The sequence below is a fragment of the Artibeus jamaicensis genome, unplaced genomic scaffold (assembly GCF_021234435.1).
Source record: "Artibeus jamaicensis isolate MK-2021 breed Jamaican fruit bat unplaced genomic scaffold, CSHL_Jam_final scaffold_369, whole genome shotgun sequence".
Taxonomy (NCBI): Eukaryota; Metazoa; Chordata; class Mammalia; order Chiroptera; family Phyllostomidae; genus Artibeus; species Artibeus jamaicensis.
Genome location: NW_026522042.1, coordinates 6,542,039 through 6,560,002, shown reverse-complemented (window position 1 = coordinate 6,560,002; position 17,964 = coordinate 6,542,039). Strand labels below are relative to the sequence as shown.

General features: G+C 55.7%; 4 protein-coding genes and 1 long non-coding RNA gene across 5 annotated transcripts; 1 reads left to right on the top strand and 4 right to left on the bottom strand.

The window, feature by feature from the left end:
- Nucleotides 1–573: 573 nt before the first annotated feature.
- LOC128626159 (uncharacterized) lies at nucleotides 574–5,002 on the top strand. Its single transcript, XR_008390086.1, has 3 exons — nucleotides 574–1,257; nucleotides 1,531–1,747; nucleotides 2,979–5,002. It is a non-coding gene; the product is annotated as an uncharacterized LOC128626159 (long non-coding RNA).
- A 1,675-nt stretch (nucleotides 5,003–6,677) lies between these two features.
- LOC128626176 (annexin-2 receptor-like) lies at nucleotides 6,678–7,346 on the bottom strand. The gene has a single exon (XM_053657355.1). It carries the CDS (start codon nucleotides 7,344–7,346, stop codon nucleotides 6,678–6,680), a length of 669 nt encoding a protein of 222 aa, XP_053513330.1.
- A 2,324-nt stretch (nucleotides 7,347–9,670) lies between these two features.
- Nucleotides 9,671–10,339, bottom strand: LOC128626175 (annexin-2 receptor-like). The gene has a single exon (XM_053657354.1). The coding sequence runs from the start codon at nucleotides 10,337–10,339 to the stop codon at nucleotides 9,671–9,673; it is 669 nt and encodes a 222-aa protein (XP_053513329.1).
- A 1,960-nt stretch (nucleotides 10,340–12,299) lies between these two features.
- Nucleotides 12,300–12,977, bottom strand: LOC128626174 (annexin-2 receptor-like). The gene has a single exon (XM_053657353.1). The coding sequence runs from the start codon at nucleotides 12,975–12,977 to the stop codon at nucleotides 12,300–12,302; it is 678 nt and encodes a 225-aa protein (XP_053513328.1).
- Nucleotides 12,978–15,095: 2,118 nt separating this feature from the next.
- LOC128626173 (annexin-2 receptor-like) lies at nucleotides 15,096–15,782 on the bottom strand. Its single transcript, XM_053657352.1, has one exon. The coding sequence runs from the start codon at nucleotides 15,780–15,782 to the stop codon at nucleotides 15,096–15,098; it is 687 nt and encodes a 228-aa protein (XP_053513327.1).
- Between the last annotated feature and the right edge of the window lie 2,182 nt (nucleotides 15,783–17,964).

The following is a 17,964-nucleotide window of genomic DNA, read 5'->3' as shown; positions in this document are numbered from 1 at the left end:
CTGAACCTCAGCGGCCTGACTTGGCCTCTGAGGAGCAAATCATTGGAGAGAAAAGACCTCTAGGAGAATAAACAGAAACCCCTTTGAACTCCCAGGGCCTCGCTGCCCCGAGGAAACCAGGGCCCGTGGCCGCCTACCCCGGACTCCCCGCGAGGAGAACGCTCTCCCAGCGCTGAGCTGCCTCTGATGCGCTCACAGCGCCGCCCCGCGGGCCCGGGCGGCCCTGCAGTGGGAGGAGCAGCAGGGCTGGAGCGCAGCCTGCCCGCCGGAGCCGGCTCCTGCCCGGGCCTCCCAAAGGGCCCCAGACTGCGGGGACTTGGGAAGAAGGGAAGCAATGGAAACCCACCCGGCTGGCAGCCACCCCCGGGCTACAAGGAGAAACCCTCGGAGAAATCGGGAGCCAGGTGGGCTGTGCTCCAAACCGGGTCTGATAAAGCGCTGGTCGGTGGGGAAGGAGAGAGGCTGAGCAGGGGGCGCAAGGATGGTGCCCGGGCCCAGCAAGGAGCAAGCAGCTGGGTGGCGGCCAAAGCAAAACCCGCCTGGACGCGCACGCGGGTGCTGCCCCCCAGTTAGTGCGGCGCTATCGCCAAAGCCCGGGCTCCCAGGGGTAACAGTGAAATAAAATGTGGACCAGCCTCGGAAATCCCCGGAGCACTTGTTTCATAACATCACCCAAACTGATTTCGTACAAATGACTTGGAATATTGGGGAAAAAAATTCAGTCATCTTCCTAATATGGTCTGAGGCGGTGGCTGCTAACCAATCCTCCGAATTCTGGAAACCCCGGCTGTGATAGCCAATCGCTGGAAAGGTCAGCGGCTTCCTGTTTGTCCTCTTCATAAGCCGCGCGTCCTGCAGCTCCCCAGATCCTCTTCCTATCAAGCAGGGTCTAAATAGCCTTTCCAGGCCGTGGGCAGCAGAGAAGAGTCCGGTTGAACCCCAGTCCGTGGGTACCGCTCCTGGTGCCCCGGAGCCCCCAGGACCTGAGACTCGCCAGGCCTGACTGCAGGATGACCCGGAGACCCCCTGTTCTTCGCCGGCGGGCACACGGCCTGCTCTCCAGGGGCACTGCTTGGTTCTCCGAGCTTTGCTGTTGCTTCTGCTACGTTGTTTCGGGCGGAATGGTTGTGTGGGGTTGGACGACTTTTGGAGCAAACGCCCGCCTGTAATTTCTGGGACGCCGTGCGCCCTGATGAGCCCCGCGTGTCTCCATTTCTCATCAGCCGGTTTGCTTTGGGCTCCTCAGCCAGGACGGTGGTGAGTGCGGGCTGAGTTCAGGGAGCGCTGTTGCCTCCCCTTTCCCCGCAGTTGCCTGCAGTCCTCGTCCCAGAGGGTTTGCAGTCTGGGTTCCTTCCCCGGGGCTGGCTGTGCTTTTTGTCCCTGTGCTCGTGGTCTGCTCTACACTCTTCAGTATATTTTTTCGTATTTCTTTAGTCTATTGATTGCCTTGACTTTATTAGTGGCGGCTGGGTCTGTTATGAATTCCTTGTATGTTTTTTTTTATCTGTCCTGCACCCACCCACTATCCAGGAGAGGATAAAGTCCCAGGCTGCTGGTACTGCCACAGGCCTTGTCTCCTGCAGAAGCTCCGAGGCTTGTGTCCCCCGGCTCAGAGGTCTCCGAGATGGAGCAGCACTTTCTGGAGGCTGTGAAGCCAGCTTGGGAGTCCCGGGGGCGCCATAGCCCCAGCCTCGGTGGATGCTGGCCTCTGAAGACTTGGGGGCTTGGCTGCTGCTCCGACTACCTGGTAGGGAGAGAGCCCGCCGGCCACCGCAGCACTTAGGACAAGCCTTCCAGTCTTTGTTGGTGGCTGATCTCGGTCTAGGGGAGGCACAGAGTCTTAAATGGAGCCCAAAGCCCCTGCAATCCAAGGGAAGCACTGCCCAGTCTTGGTCTCTGAACTGGGTCACAGAGGACGAGCCCCCAGCACCTGCCAGAGCTCCTGAGCCTGCAAAGGAAACTGCATCCCAGCAGCTTCCCCTGGCCCTGCCGCCTGATGCCAGGGATGGACCGGAGCAGCCCCCTGCCCCCCAGACCTGTGACCATGTGAAAGGTTCAGAGTGCCCCCCACGGCAGGGGCCCCACCACCCAACTGGGCCCCGGGGTGGGGGCGGTGCTCTGCAGGGCCCTTGCCTTCAAACACCTGGGGACATACAGTCTGTCACCAGAGTTAAGTGACAGCACCTGGGAAATCCTCTGGGACACGGTTTTCTCTGTGGGCTCAGGCTCCCAGGCAGGTGCTGCTGGGGTCCTTAGCGTCTCTGGCAAGGGACCCAGACTGGGCTGCGCTGGGCTTGCCTCCCAGGAGCTCTGGGCTCCCATTAAGGGTCAGCACAGCTGGTGGACGGAGGGCATCCGCCATCAATGACTGGAAACAGTGGCCAGGAGCAAGTGCCCTGGTGGCCTTGGAACAGGGTGCAGCCAAGGGCTGTGGGAATGGGGGGGGGGGAGGAGGCAGGGGAATTTGTAATGGGGTCCAGTGTAGGGAACCAATCAGCATGGCGGTGGGGATGTAGGCCAGCATTGAACGGGAAAACCGAGGGAATGTGAGGCAGCACACAGGACCCAGGCGTGCAGCTGGGCTTGGTCATGGGGAACCAGCTGGCATTGTGCCTAGGCTGCTCTAAGGCTTGCTTTTGCTAAAACTCCCTCACCCTGAGTTAAGACTGCAGATCTTTTATGTATATCTCTGAAGAAACTCCCTAATGTCTGTGCTAAGCTGTCCCAAGGATGAAATGCCACCAGGTCGATCATTTTTATGCTTCCCTTGCATTTGCAACATTTTTCCTTTGTTATCTATAAGAAGTAGTCACTTAAAGTAAATGCGAGGAAAATGAATGAGAACCTTTTTTGATGTGAGGCACCTGGAAAGCAATAAAGGGCTGTCCAAGGGAGGGTTGAGGCGCTCTCCCCTTGAGAGAGTGGCCAAGATATGCTCTCTCTCAGAGAGTGACCACGCTGTCCCCTTTCCTCCACAGGACCTCTGCAGTCCGTGTGAATTTGTTCACCGCTTCCACAACACCCACTCTGCTGGCCAGAGTTGCATCATCTGGGGCCCAGGAACAGGGACCCAGGGTACGAGCCGCCATTGTGGACAACACACCAACTTGACTGGAGTGTGTGCATCAGCTCTGGTGAGGTCAGATGACACCGAGTGCTTTTTGGTAAGGTTGCAGGGGGTGTTGGATTTCAGAGAAAGAGACTCCTTCCACAGCTGCCCTGTCTTGAGGCCACTTTTTATGTGTGCCCTCTGTAGTAAGCAGGAGCCTTGCTGTCCCTCCCAAGCAACTGCTGCATTTCACGCGGGCAGGGGTCGAGCAGTTAAGAGCCACAAGGGTGCTCGCCACAATAAAGGTGCTTGTGAGAGGAGAAGCTGGAACGTGCACCGGGACAGAACACCAGGTTGCCCGCCAGCTGCAAGCTAAAGCCCCCGAATCGAGAGGCACCCTGTAACAGCAGGCACAAGCCCATCCCCCCCCGCCCCCCCGCACAACCCCCAGTCAGGCTTTAGGCTTGGGAGAGAGAGCGATGAATTTCCCTTTCACTTGGCTCAAATGATACAAGCGCCTCAGCGCATTCTTTCTTTACAAGCTGCTTTTTGCAGCCCTTTTGATTTTGCCTTTTCCCTCCGCCTGCTGCCTGTAAACAGAAAAGCAGATAGTGAATGAGTGTTTCGGTTTTGACCGGACTCCGAAGATGGCTTGTAGAACTCAGAGTTAGTTCCAGGGTTCTTCATGAGTGTCTCGGCTTCCTGCTGAGCACCGAAGATAAGAGGCATTCCTCCCTCCGGCTTGAGATCTCAGGCGTCCCTACGTGAGTGGGGGCCTTGCGGAGGTGTCTGGGGTCAATCCCCGCGACGTGCAGGGGCCTCACAGGGAATTCCAATCACAGTCATTTAACGCTGGGCTCATCCAGGGAAGCGCGATATAAAGGTTGGTCACCTAGCGCTTCGAGCCCCCCCCTTGCAGTGTCAGACGCTTGGGGGAGAACCTGAGACCCATAAGCGGGGTGAGGGTACTCCGGTACACCTCTCCCTGACGGTCTTCCACCAACAGCACATTTCGACCCACTACACTCACCTCACTAGGAAGAAGTAGGATTGAAAGGTGCAGGCGGAGAGAAAGCAAAACTCCAACTGGTTTTGTCATCGCCGTGCTTGCGGCAGGAGGAATTTCCAAAAAGTTTCTTTTATTTCTTCAAAAGTTTCCTTGAAAGGTTTCTACGAATCCCCTACCGTGGGGAACGGGCTCTAAGGAACCAGAGCACTGTTGTTGTCTAACTCAGCAGCTCTTTAAGGCTGGTGGACGTCTCCCAGAGAAGGGATCTTTAGATTTGGAACTATGGGAAAAAGCAGGGCAGACAAGCCCTCATGGTCAGGAAAGCTTAGACGAAAACCAAAGCCTCCACCTTAGGTCAGCCAGGGCCTTCCCAAAGGTCCCCCCAGCTGCAGGGAATGTCCAGCCCTGCCCAGGTAGCCCAGCCTGGGGCGCGGGGGCGTGGGCACTTACAGCGTGGCTGGGGCCGCAGTGGGTGCCCACTCTGCTCCCAGTGCAGCGGGACCCAGTCTTTCTGCCAAGGACAGCGGCAGGGAGGGGGGTTGGTCCCCCTCGCCTGTTCTCTTCCCCTTGGGGGTTGGATGACCTATCCCAATCCACAGGGTCTGCCCTCCCCCCAGGACACAGGTACCACACAGCACCTAGCCTGAGTGAGCACCTAGGAGCAGACTTAGAACTGGCCCAGACAGCATGTCTCGAGGAGTTCCAGCCTGGTCATAGCTGAGCTAAGGGGCATTATCTCCTCCCTTTGGGAGGCCTCCTCGAGGTTAGTTTTAGAAACAGGATTTCTATTTTGTTTACATTTCTACAACTGAAATGGGGTCATTTCTCAAGCCTGAAAACAGGGGCTGTCAAAAGCTCCATTCATGAAAGGAACCTTGGATGGCACTCTAAAAAGCTCCGGTCACAAAAGTAATAATGAAACCGCCTTCAAAAGAAAAGGACACTAAAGGGCTCTTAGGGACGGCACAGTTAAAAGCAGCGGTCCCCAAATGCTATACCAACGGCACTGTAAAAAGATGGGTCACCAAAGGCAAGACAGACACTGGTGTAAAAACCACAGGCCACCAAACAAAACGCAGATGGCGCTGCCAAAAGCTCTGAGCACCGAAGGCAACACAGATTGTGTTTTAGAATGCCCGGTCCGGTCCTCAAAAAAACTACTGACCGCACTGTAAAAATAAATCCCTGGTCACCAGCGTAAAACACAGATACCGACGGCGCTGTAAAGAGTGATGCACTCCCAAGTGCAGCGACCGCGTTATAAAAAACACAGTTCACCAAGGGAAATACGAATGGCGCTGTAAAAATCCCCGGTCACCTAAGGACGTACGGACAGCGCTCTCACAAGCAGCCGTCACCACATGCAATACGGACCGCAGCATAAAAAGCGCCAACAGATGATAGGCCAGGCGCTGTAAAAAATGCCGGTCAAAAAGGGAAAATACCAATGGCGCTGTAAAAATCCCCGGTCACCAAAGGACATAGGGACAGCGCTGTGAAAAGCAGCGGTCCCCAAAGCCTATACCGACAATGCTGTAAAAAGTCGGGTCACTGAAGGCAAGACAGACAGTGATGTAAAAACCACAGATCAGCAAACGAAACGCAGATGGCACTTTCGAGAGCTCTGAGCACCGAAGGCAACACGGACGGTGTCTTAAAATCCCCGGTCCGGTCCTCAAAGAAAAGACCGATGGCGCTGAAAAACTTCCCAGTCACCAAAGGACACAGGGACGGCGCTGTTAAAACCGGCGGTAATCAAATGCTACACCGAAGTCGCTGTTACAAGCAGCGGTCACCAAATGCAATACGAAACGATTGAAAAAGGTAGATAAGGGATACGATTGGCGCTGGAAAAATCCCCGTCACCAAAGGACGTAGGGACAGCGCTGTTACAAGCAGCGGTCACCAAATGCAATACGGACCACAGTATAAAAAAACGTGGGTCGCCAATGAAAATACCAACGGGGCTGTAAAAATTCCCGGTCACCTAAGGACATACAGACGGCGACGTTACAAGCAGCGGTCACCAAGTGCAAAACGGACGGCACTGTACAAAGCACAGTTCACGAAATGCTATGCGGACCGCACTATATAAAAAACGCCGGTCGCTCACCAAAGGAAATTCGAAGGGCGCTGTAAAAATTCCAGGTCCCAAGGGACCTACGGACGACGCTGTTAAAAGCAGCGCTCGCCAAATGCTATACCATCCGCGCTGTACAAGGTACCTGTCAGTCAAAGACGTAAGGAAGGCGCTATCAAAGGTACTGGGAACCTGAGGCAATAGGAACGGCCCTGTCAAAAGCTCTGCTCCCCCAAGGAAATAAGGAAAAGGGAGTGTAGTTGAAAACGGAGTGAACCCGCTCTAAGGTCGTTTCTGTGACGAATCACGTCCAGGATTAAAAATTTGTGCACAGCACTGTGATTTAGCGCAAGGAACTGCCGGCCACTGAAAGCCAGTAAGAAACGGTGGAAGTGAAAAATGACAAGTAAAAGCAAGAAGTGCAGAGGCAGGGGGGAAGGAGGAAAGGGCAGCGACCAGGGCTGCAGAGGGAAAGGGGCGCTAACTGACACGGGACACCGAAGGAAGGTCATGCAGTTTTATTGGAAACCGAGATCTTTTCACCCCGGGCGCCCCCCAACCCAGGGCTCCCTCCCGCCGCAGTCTCGGGGCTCTTTAACGTCCACGAAGATCCCGCAGCAGCCCGCAACCGCGCGGCTCAGGGAGCAGATGGCGCGACGGATCCACCGCAGGCAGCCCGACAAGTCCGCGCGACCACACCGTCCAACCCGAGCCCGCGGTGGGCGGCGCTCTGCGGGGCGCGCGCCTTCGCAGCTCTGGGCGCCTTGCACTTGGTCTCTGGCGCTGGGACACAGGGTCTCGGAAAGCAGCTCCAAGGCAGTTTCCTTCGCGGGCACAGGCTCTCGGGAGGGTTCCGCTGGGCTCTCTGGCGACTCCGGCGTCTCTGGCGTCTCTGGCGTCTCCGGGGTCTCTGGCGTCTCTGGCGAGGGACCCAGACCCGGCTGCCCTGGGCTTCCCTCCCAGGAGCTCTGGGCCGCGGTCAAGTCCTTGTACGTGCCGTAGACCGAGGGCAGCTGCCAACAAGGACTGAAGAGCAGTCGCCCCTGGTAAGCGTCGTAGTCGCCCGCGGACTCTCCCAGTACCGGGTAGAAGGGCAGCGGCCACGGCCCCCGGTCTTCGGAGACCGGCAAGCACGGAGGCTGGGGCTGCGGCGCCCCGTCAGCGGCGTCCCAAGCCGACTTCCCGACGTCGAGAAAGTGCTGCTCCATCTCGGCCGAGACTTCGGACCACGAGGACAACCAGCGTCTGAGCTGATGCAGGAGACGAAGCCTGCGGCGTTGTCCGCAGCCTCGATATTTATGCTCTCCTGGCTGGTGAGCGGATGCAAGGCGGATGCAAGGCGGACTTCAAAAAAAAAAAAATGAAGGAAAGAAACCCGTGTTTTTTAAAACGGACTTACCCACAGCTAACAAACTCAAGTTGATGTGTAGAACCGAAAGAAATACGGAACAATGGGGACAGAACAAGGAGCGGTCGTTAGGACAGGACGCGGAGGGACAGCCAGTAGCGCCGACCACGGAGGAGGAACGTGTGGTGCGGAGAGAGAGACCACGGAGGCTGCAGGGAGAGGACCAACCCACGTTTCTCCCTGAAATCGGAGCCCGGGCACGGACTCCAGGGCTGCCCTCAGAACGAGACATTGCTGGAGAGAAACTGGAGAAATAATCGACGGCGGCGATAGGAAAAGAACCCTTCACCCACTGCGATACGGACCGCACTATAAACACCACCAATCGCCAAAAGAAATCCGGAATGGCGCCGTAAAAATTCCCGGTCACCTAAGGATATATGGACGGAGCTTTAAAAATCCCCGGTCACCAAAGGGCTTAGAGACGGCACAGTTAAAAGCAGCGGTCCCCAAATGCTATACCAACGACACTGTAAAAAGACGGGTCACCAAAGGCAAGACAGACACTGGTGTAAAAACCACAGGCCACCAAACAAAACGCAGATGGCACTGCCAAAAGCTCTGAGCACCGAAGGCAACGCAGACGGTGTTTTAGAATGCCCGGTCCGGTCCTCAAGGAAAATACTGACCTCACTGTAAAAATAAATCCCTGGTCACCAGAGGACATAGGGACAGCGCAGTTAAAAGCAGCAGTTCACCAAATGCTATACCGACGGCGCTGTAAAGAGCACCGTTCCCCAAGTGCAATGCGGACCGCGTTATAAAAAACACAGTTCACCAAAGGAAATACGAATGGCGCTGTAAAAATCCCCGGTCACCTAAGGACGTACGGACCGCGCTCTCACAAGCAGCCGTTACCACATGCAATACGGACCGCAGTATAAAAAAACGCGGGTCGCCAAAGACAATACCAATGGCGCTGTAAAAATCCCCGGTCAAAAAGGGAAAATCCGACGGCGCTGTAAAAAATCCCCGGTCACCAAAGGACATAGGGACAGCGCTGTGAAAAGCAGCGGTCCCCAAAGCCTATACCGACAATGCTGTAAAAAGTCGGGTCACTGAAGGCAAGACAGACAGTGATGTAAAAACCACAGATCAGCAAACGAAACGCAGATGGCACTTTCGAGAGCTCTGAGCACCGAAGGCAACACGGACGGTGTCTTAAAATCCCCGGTCCGGTCCTCAAAGAAAATACCGATGGCGCTGTAAAACTTCCCAGTCACCAAAGGACACAGGGACGGCGTTGTTAAAACCGGCGGTAATCAAATTCTACACCGAAGGCGCTGTTACAAGCAGCGGTCACCAAATGCAATACGAAACGCATTATGAAAAACAGCGGTCACGATAAAGGATACGATTGGCGCTGGAAAAATCCCCGGGGTAGGGACACGCTGTTACAAGCAGCGGTCACCAAATGCAATACGGACCACAGTATAAAAAAACGTGGGTCGCCAATGAAAATACCATCGGCGCTGTAAAAATTCCCGGTCACCTAAGGACATACGGACGGCGACGTTACAAGCAGCGGTCACCAAATGCAAAACGGACGGCACTGTACAAAGCACAGTTCACGAAATGCTATGGGGACCGCACTATATAAAAAACGCCGGTCGCTCACCAAAGGAAATTCGAAGGGCGCTGTAAAAATTCCAGGTCCCAAGGGACCTACGGACGACGCTGTTAAAAGCAGCGCTCGCCAAATGCTATACCATCCGCGCTGTACAAGGTACCTGTCAGTCAAAGACGTAAGGAAGGCGCTATCAAAGGTACTGGGAACCTGAGGCAATAGGAACGGCCCTGTCAAAAGCTCTGCTCCCCCAAGGAAATAAGGAAAAGGGAGTGTAGTTGAAAACGGAGTGAACCCGCTCTAAGGTCGTTTCTGTGACGAATCACGTCCAGGATTAAAAATTTGTGCACAGCACTGTGATTTAGCGCAAGGAACTGCCGGCCACTGAAAGCCAGTAAGAAACGGTGGAAGTGAAAAATGACAAGTAAAAGCAAGAAGTGCAGAGGCAGGAGGGAAGGAGGAAAGGGCAGCGACCAGGGCTGCAGAGGGAAAGGGGCGCTAACTGACACGGGACACCGAAGGAAGGTCATGCAGTTTTATTGGAAACCGAGATCTTTTCACCCCGGGCGCCCCCCAACCCAGGGCTCCCTCCCGCCGCAGTCTCGGGGCTCTTTAACGTCCACGAAGATCCCGCAGCAGCCCGCAGCCGCGCGGCTCAGGGAGCAGACGGCGCGACGGATCCACCGCAGGCAGCCCGACAAGTCCGCGCGACCACACCGTCCAACCCGAGCCCGCGGTGGGCGGCGCTCTGCGGGGCGCGCGCCTTCGCAGCTCTGGGCGCCTTGCACTTGGTCTCTGGCGCTGGGACACAGGGTCTCGGAAAGCAGCTCCAAGGCAGTTTCCTTCGCGGGCACAGGCTCTCGGGAGGGTTCCGCTGGGCTCTCTGGCGACTCGGGCGTCTCCGGCGTCTCCGGCGTCTCCGGCGTCTCTGGCGTCTCTGGCGAGGGACCCAGACCCGGCTGCCCTGGGCTTCCCTCCCAGGAGCTCTGGGCCGCGGTCAAGTCCTTGTACGTGCCGTAGACCGAGGGCAGCTGCCAACAAGGACTGAAGAGCAGTCGCCCCTGGTAAGCGTCGTAGTGGCCCGCGGACTCTCCCAGTACCGGGTAGAAGGGCAGCGGCCACGGCCCCCGGTCTTCGGAGACCGGCAAGCACGGAGGCTGGGGCTGCGGCGCCCCGTCAGCGGCGTCCCAAGCCGACTTCCCGACGTCGAGAAAGTGCTGCTCCATCTCGGCCGAGACTTCGGACCACGAGGACAACCAGCGTCTGAGCTGATGCAGGAGACGAAGCCTGCGGCGTTGTCCGCAGCCTCGATATTTATGCTCTCCTGGCTGGTGAGCGGATGCAAGGCGGACTGCAAAAAAAAAAAAAAAAAAAAGGAAAGAAACCCGTGTTTTTTAAAACGGACTTACCCACAGCTAACAAACTCAAGTTGATGTGTAGAACCGAAAGAAATACGGAACAATGGGGACAGAACAAGGAGCGGTCGTTAGGACAGGACGCGGAGGGACAGCCAGTAGCGCCGACCACGGAGGAGGAACGTGTGGTGCGGAGAGAGACCACGGAGGCTGCAGGGAGAGGACCAACCCACGTTTCTCCCTGAAATCGGAGCCCGGGCACGGACTCCAGGGCTGCCCTCAGAACGAGACATTGCTGGAGAGAAACTGGAGAAATAATCGACGGCGGCGATAGGAAAAGAACCCTTCACCCACTGCGATACGGACCGCACTATAAACACCACCAATCGCCAAAAGAAATGGAATGGCGCCGTAAAAATTCCCGGTCACCTAAGGATATATGGACGGAGCTTTAAAAATCCCCGGTCACCAAAGGGCTTAGAGACGGCACAGTTAAAAGCAGCGGTCCCCAAATGCTATACCAACGACACTGTAAAAAGACGGGTCACCAAAGGCAAGACAGACACTGGTGTAAAAACCACAGGCCACCAAACAAAACGCAGATGGCACTGCCAAAAGCTCTGAGCACCGAAGGCAACGCAGACGGTGTTTTAGAATGCCCGGTCCGGTCCTCAAGGAAAATACTGACCTCACTGTAAAAATAAATCCCTGGTCACCAGAGGACATAGGGACAGCGCAGTTAAAAGCAGCAGTTCACCTTATGCTATACCGACGGCGCTGTAAAGAGCACCGTTCCCCAAGTGCAATGCGGACCGCGTTATAAAAAACACAGTTCACCAAAGGAAATACGAATGGCGCTGTAAAAATCCCCGGTCACCTAAGGACGTACGGACGGCGCTCTTACAAGCAGCCGTTACCACTTGCAATACGGACCGCAGTATAAAAAAACGCGGGTCGCCAAAGACAATACCAATGGCGCTGTAAAAATCCCCGGTCAAAAAGGGAAAATCCGACGGCGCTGTAAAAATCCCCGGTCACCAAAGGACATAGGGACAGCGCTGTTAAAACCGGCGGTAATCAAATGCTACACCGAAGGCACTGTTACAAGCAGCGGTCACCAAATGCAATACGGACCACAGTATAAAAAAACGTGGGTCGCCAATGAAAATACCAACGGGGCTGTAAAAATTCCCGGTCACCTAAGGACATACAGACGGCGACGTTACAAGCAGCGGTCACCAAGTGCAAAACGGACGGCACTGTACAAAGCACAGTTCACGAAATGCTATGCGGACCGCACTATATAAAAAACGCCGGTCGGTCACCAAAGGAAATTCGAAGGGCGCTGTAAAAATTCCAGGTCCCAAGGGACCTACGGACGACGCTGTTAAAAGCAGCGCTCACCAAATGCTATACCATCCGCGCTGTACAAGGTACCTGTCAGTCAAAGACGTAAGGAAGGCGCTATCAAAGGTACTGGGAACCTGAGGCAATAGGAACGGCCCTGTCAAAAGCTCTGCTCCCCCAAGGAAATAAGGAAAAGGGAGTGTAGTTGAAAACGGAGTGAACCCGCTCTAAGGCCGTTTCTGTGACGAATCACGTCCAGGATTAAAAATTTGTGCACAGCACTGTGATTTAGCGCAAGGAACTGCCGGCCACTGAAAGCCGGTAAGAAACGGTGGAAGTGAAAAATGACAAGTAAAAGCAAGAAGTGCAGAGGCAGGAGGGAAGGAGGAAAGGGCAGCGACCAGGGCTGCAGAGGGAAAGGGGCGCTAACTGACACGGGACACCGAAGGAAGGTCATGCAGTTTTATTGGAAACCGAGATCTTTTCACCCCGGGCGCCCCCCAACCCAGGGCTCCCTCCCGCCGCAGTCTCGGGGCTCTTTAACGTCCACGAAGATCCCGCAGCAGCCCGCAGCCGCGCGGCTCAGGGAGCAGACGGCGCGACGGATCCACCGCAGGCAGCCCGACAAGTCCGCGCGACCACACCGTCCAACCCGAGCCCGCGGTGGGCGGCGCTCTGCGGGGCGCGCGCCTTCGCAGCTCTGGGCGCCTTGCACTTGGTCTCTGGCGCTGGGACACAGGGTCTCGGAAAGCAGCTCCAAGGCAGTTTCCTTCGCGGGCACAGGCTCTCGGGAGGGTTCCGCTGGGCTCTCTGGCGACTCGGGCGTCTCCGGCGTCTCCGGCGTCTCCGGCGTCTCCGGCGTCTCTGGCGTCTCTGGCGAGGGACCCAGACCCGGCTGCCCTGGGCTTCCCTCCCAGGAGCTCTGGGCCGCGGTCAAGTCCTTGTACGTGCCGTAGACCGAGGGCAGCTGCCAACAAGGACTGAAGAGCAGTCGCCCCTGGTAAGCGTCGTAGTCGCCCGCGGACTCTCCCAGTACCGGGTAGAAGGGCAGCGGCCACGGCCCCCGGTCTTCGGAGACCGGCAAGCACGGAGGCTGGGGCTGCGGCGCCCCGTCAGCGGCGTCCCAAGCCGACTTCCCGACGTCGAGAAAGTGCTGCTCCATCTCGGCCGAGACTTCGGACCACGAGGACAACCAGCGTCTGAGCTGATGCAGGAGACGAAGCCTGCGGCGTTGTCCGCAGCCTCGATATTTATGCTCTCCTGGCTGGTGAGCGGATGCAAGGCGGATGCAAGGCGGACATCAAAAAAAAAAAAAAAGGAAGGAAGGAAAGAAACCCGTGTTTTTTAAACCGGACTTACCCACAGCTAAGAAACTCAAGTTGATGTGTAGAACCGAAAGAAATACGGAACAATGGGGACAGAACAAGGAGCGGTCGTTAGGACAGGACGCGGAGGGACAGCCAGTAGCAACGACCACGGAGGAGGAACGTGTGGTGCGGAGAGAGAGACCACGGAGGCTGCAGGGAGAGGACCAACCCACGTTTCTCCCTGAAATCGGAGCCCGGGCACGGACTCCAGGGCTGCCCTCAGAACGAGACATTGCTGGAGAGAAACTGGAGAAATAATCGACGGCGGCGATAGGAAAAGAACCCTTCACCCACTGCGATACGGACCGCACTATAAACACCACCAATCGCCAAAAGAAATCCGAATGGCGCCGTAAAAATTCCCGGTCACCTAAGGATATATGGACGGAGCCTTGAAAATCCCCTGTCACCAAAGGGCTTAGAGACGGCACAGTTAAAAGCAGCGGTCCCCAAATGCTATACCAACGACACTGTAAAAAGACGGGTCACCAAAGGCAAGACAGACACTGGTGTAAAAACCACAGGCCACCAAACAAAACGCAGATGGCACTGCCAAAAGCTCTGAGCACCGAAGGCAACGCAGACGGTGTTTTAGAATGCCCGGTCCGGTCCTCAAAGAAAATACCGACGGCACTGTAAAAATAAATCCCTGGTCACCAGAGGACATAGGGACAGCGCAGTTAAAAGCAGCAGTTCACCAAATGCTATACCGACGGCGCTGTAAAGAGCACCGTTCCCCAAGTGCAATGCGGACCGCGTTATAAAAAACACAGTTCACCAAAGGAAATACGAATGGCGCTGTAAAAATCCCCGGTCACCTAAGGACGTACGGACCGCGCTCTCACAAGCAGCCGTTACCACTTGCAATACGGACCGCAGTATAAAAAAACGCGGGTCGCCAAAGACAATACCAATGGCGCTGTAAAAATCCCCGGTCAAAAAGGGAAAATCCGACGGCGCTGTAAAAATCCCCGGTCACCAAAGGACATAGGGACAGCGCTGTGAAAAGCAGCGGTCCCCAAAGCCTATACCGACAATGCTGTAAAAAGTCGGGTCGCTGAAGAGAAGACAGTGATGTGATAGTTGGTCAAAGACGATGGCGCTGGAAAGGCGCTGTAAAACCGGCGGTAATCAAATGCTACACCGAAGGCGCTGTTACAGGAGAAAATGATAGAGGTCGCTGTTACAAGCAGCGGTCACCAAATGCAATACGGACCACAGTATAAAAAAACGTGGGTCGCCAATGAAAATACCAACGGGGCTGTAAAAATTCCCGGTCACCTAAGGACATACAGACGGCGACGTTACAAGCAGCGGTCACCGAGTGCAAAACGGACGGCACTGTACAAAGCACAGTTCACGAAATGCTATGCGGACCGCACTATATAAAAAACGCCGGTCGGTCACCAAAGGAAATTCGAAGGGCGCTGTAAAAATTCCAGGTCCCAAGGGACCTACGGACGACGCTGTTAAAAGCAGCGCTCGCCAAATGCTATACCATCCGCGCTGTACAAGGTACCTGTCAGTCAAAGACGTAAGGAAGGCGCTATCAAAGGTACTGGGAACCTGAGGCAATAGGAACGGCCCTGTCAAAAGCTCTGCTCCCCCAAGGAAATAAGGAAAAGGGAGTGTAGTTGAAAACGGAGTGAACCCGCTCTAAGGCCGTTTCTGTGACGAATCACGTCCAGGATTAAAAATTTGTGCACAGCACTGTGATTTAGCGCAAGGAACTGCCGGCCACTGAAAGCCGGTAAGAAACGGTGGAAGTGAAAAATGACAAGTAAAAGCAAGAAGTGCAGAGGCAGGAGGGAAGGAGGAAAGGGCAGCGACCAGGGCTGCAGAGGGAAAGGGGCGCTAACTGACACGGGACACCGAAGGAAGGTCATGCAGTTTTATTGGAAACCGAGATCTTTTCACCCCGGGCGCCCCCCAACCCAGGGCTCCCTCCCGCCGCAGTCTCGGGGCTCTTTAACGTCCACGAAGATCCCGCAGCAGCCCGCAGCCGCGCGGCTCAGGGAGCAGACGGCGCGACGGATCCACCGCAGGCAGCCCGACAAGTCCGCGCGACCACACCGTCCAACCCGAGCCCGCGGTGGGCGGCGCTCTGCGGGGCGCGCGCCTTCGCAGCTCTGGGCGCCTTGCACTTGGTCTCTGGCGCTGGGACACAGGGTCTCGGAAAGCAGCTCCAAGGCAGTTTCCTTCGCGGGCACAGGCTCTCGGGAGGGTTCCGCTGGGCTCTCTGGCGACTCGGGCGTCTCCGGCGTCTCCGGCGTCTCCGGCGTCTCCGGCGTCTCCGGCGTCTCTGGCGTCTCTGGCGAGGGACCCAGACCGGGCTGCCCTGGGCTTCCCTCCCAGGAGCTCTGGGCCGCGGTCAAGTCCTTGTACGTGCCGTAGACCGAGGGCAGCTGCCAACAAGGACTGAAGAGCAGTCGCCCCTGGTAAGCGTCGTAGTGGCCCGCGGACTCTCCCAGTACCGGGTAGAAGGGCAGCGGCCACGGCCCCCGGTCTTCGGAGACCGGCAAGCACGGAGGCTGGGGCTGCGGCGCCCCGTCAGCGGCGTCCCAAGCCGACTTCCCGACGTCGAGAAAGTGCTGCTCCATCTCGGCCGAGACTTCGGACCACGAGGACAACCAGCGTCTGAGCTGATGCAGGAGACGAAGCCTGCGGCGTTGTCCGCAGCCTCGATATTTATGCTCTCCTGGCTGGTGAGCGGATGCAAGGCGGATGCAAGGCGGACATCAAAAAAAAAAAAAAAAAAAAGGAAAGAAACCCGTGTTTTTTAAACCGGACTTACCCACAGCTAAGAAACTCAAGTTGATGTGTAGAACCGAAAGAAATACGGAACAATGGGGACAGAACAAGGAGCGGTCGTTAGGACAGGACGCGGAGGGACAGCCAGTAGCAACGACCACGGAGGAGGAACGTGTGGTGCGGAGAGAGAGACCACGGAGGCTGCAGGGAGAGGACCAACCCACGTTTCTCCCTGAAATCGGAGCCCGGGCACGGACTCCAGGGCTGCCCTCAGAACGAGACATTGCTGGAGAGAAACTGGAGAAATAATCGACGGCGGCGATAGGAAAAGAACCCTTCACCCACTGCGATACGGACCGCACTATAAACACCACCAATCGCCAAAAGAAATCCGAATGGCGCCGTAAAAATTCCCGGTCACCTAAGGATACATGGACGGAGCCTTGAAAATCCCCTGTCACCAAAGGGCTTAGAGACGGCACAGTTAAAAGCAGCGGTCCCCAAATGCTATACCAACGACACTGTAAAAAGACGGGTCACCAAAGGCAAGACAGACACTGGTGTAAAAACCACAGGCCACCAAACAAAACGCAGATGGCACTGCCAAAAGCTCTGAGCACCGAAGGCAACGCAGACGGTGTTTTAGAATGCCCGGTCCGGTCCTCAAAGAAAATACCGACCGCACTGTAAAAATAAATCCCTGGTCACCAGAGGACATAGGGACAGCGCAGTTAAAAGCAGCAGTTCACCAAATGCTATACCGACGGCGCTGTAAAGAGCACCGTTCCCCAAGTGCAATGCGGACCGCGTTATAAAAAACACAGTTCACCAAAGGAAATACGAATGGCGCTGTAAAAATCCCCGGTCACCTAAGGACGTACGGACGGCGCTCTTACAAGCAGCCGTTACCACTTGCAATACGGACCGCAGTATAAAAAAACGCGGGTCGCCAAAGACAATACCAATGGCGCTGTAAAAATCCCCGGTCAAAAAGGGAAAATCCGACGGCGCTGTAAAAATCCCCGGTCACCAAAGGACATAGGGACAGCGCTGTGAAAAGCAGCGGTCCCCAAAGCCTAACCGACAATGCTGTAAAAGTGGGTATGAAGGAAGAAGAAGTGATGTCGGATGCTTGGGGGGGGCCCGGTCCGGTCAAAGAACCGATGGCGCTGTAAAATCCGAAAAGGAAAGGACGGCTGTAAAACCGGCGGTAATCAAATGCTACACCGAAGGCGCTGTTAAGTCAGTATAGCTGAGTCGCTGTTACAAGTAGCGGTCACCAAATGCAATACGGACCACAGTATAAAAAAACGTGGGTCGCCAATGAAAATACCAACGGCGCTGTAAAAATTCCCGGTCACCTAAGGACATACGGACGGCGACGTTACAAGCAGCGGTCACCAAGTGCAAAACGGACGGCACTGTACAAAGCACAGTTCACGAAATGCTATGCGGACCGCACTATATAAAAAACGCCGGTCGCTCACCAAAGGAAATTCGAAGGGCGCTGTAAAAATTCCAGGTCCCAAGGGACCTACGGACGACGCTGTTAAAAGCAGCGCTCGCCAAATGCTATACCATCCGCGCTGTACAAGGTACCTGTCAGTCAAAGACGTAAGGAAGGCGCTATCAAAGGTACTGGGAACCTGAGGCAATAGGAACGGCCCTGTCAAAAGCTCTGCTCCCCCAAGGAAATAAGGAAAAGGGAGTGTAGTTGAAAACGGAGTGAACCCGCTCTAAGATCGAGACTTCGTACCAGGAGTACGACAAGCCTCTGAGCTGATGCAGTAGAGAAAGCCTGCAGCTTGTATATTTATGCTCTCCTAGGTGGTAGGCGGATGCAGGCTTGAGATTAAAAAAAAAAAAAAAAAAAAAAGGAGCCCGCTCTTTCTAAAAGGGAATTAGCCACAGCTAAGGAACTCACAGAAAGAAAAATGGATCGATGGGGCCGAACAAGGAGCGGTCATTAGGACAGGACAGGTAGGGAGACCCAGTAGCAAAGCACATGTAGGGGAAACCATGGGGCAGGGA

Excerpts from the sequence above, each read along its gene's own strand:
- LOC128626176 (XM_053657355.1), bottom strand. The coding sequence starts at position 7,346 with ATGGAGCAGCACTTTCTCGACGTCGGGAAGTCGGCTTGGGACGCCGCT.
- LOC128626175 (XM_053657354.1), bottom strand. The coding sequence starts at position 10,339 with ATGGAGCAGCACTTTCTCGACGTCGGGAAGTCGGCTTGGGACGCCGCT.
- LOC128626174 (XM_053657353.1), bottom strand. The coding sequence starts at position 12,977 with ATGGAGCAGCACTTTCTCGACGTCGGGAAGTCGGCTTGGGACGCCGCT.
- LOC128626173 (XM_053657352.1), bottom strand. The coding sequence starts at position 15,782 with ATGGAGCAGCACTTTCTCGACGTCGGGAAGTCGGCTTGGGACGCCGCT.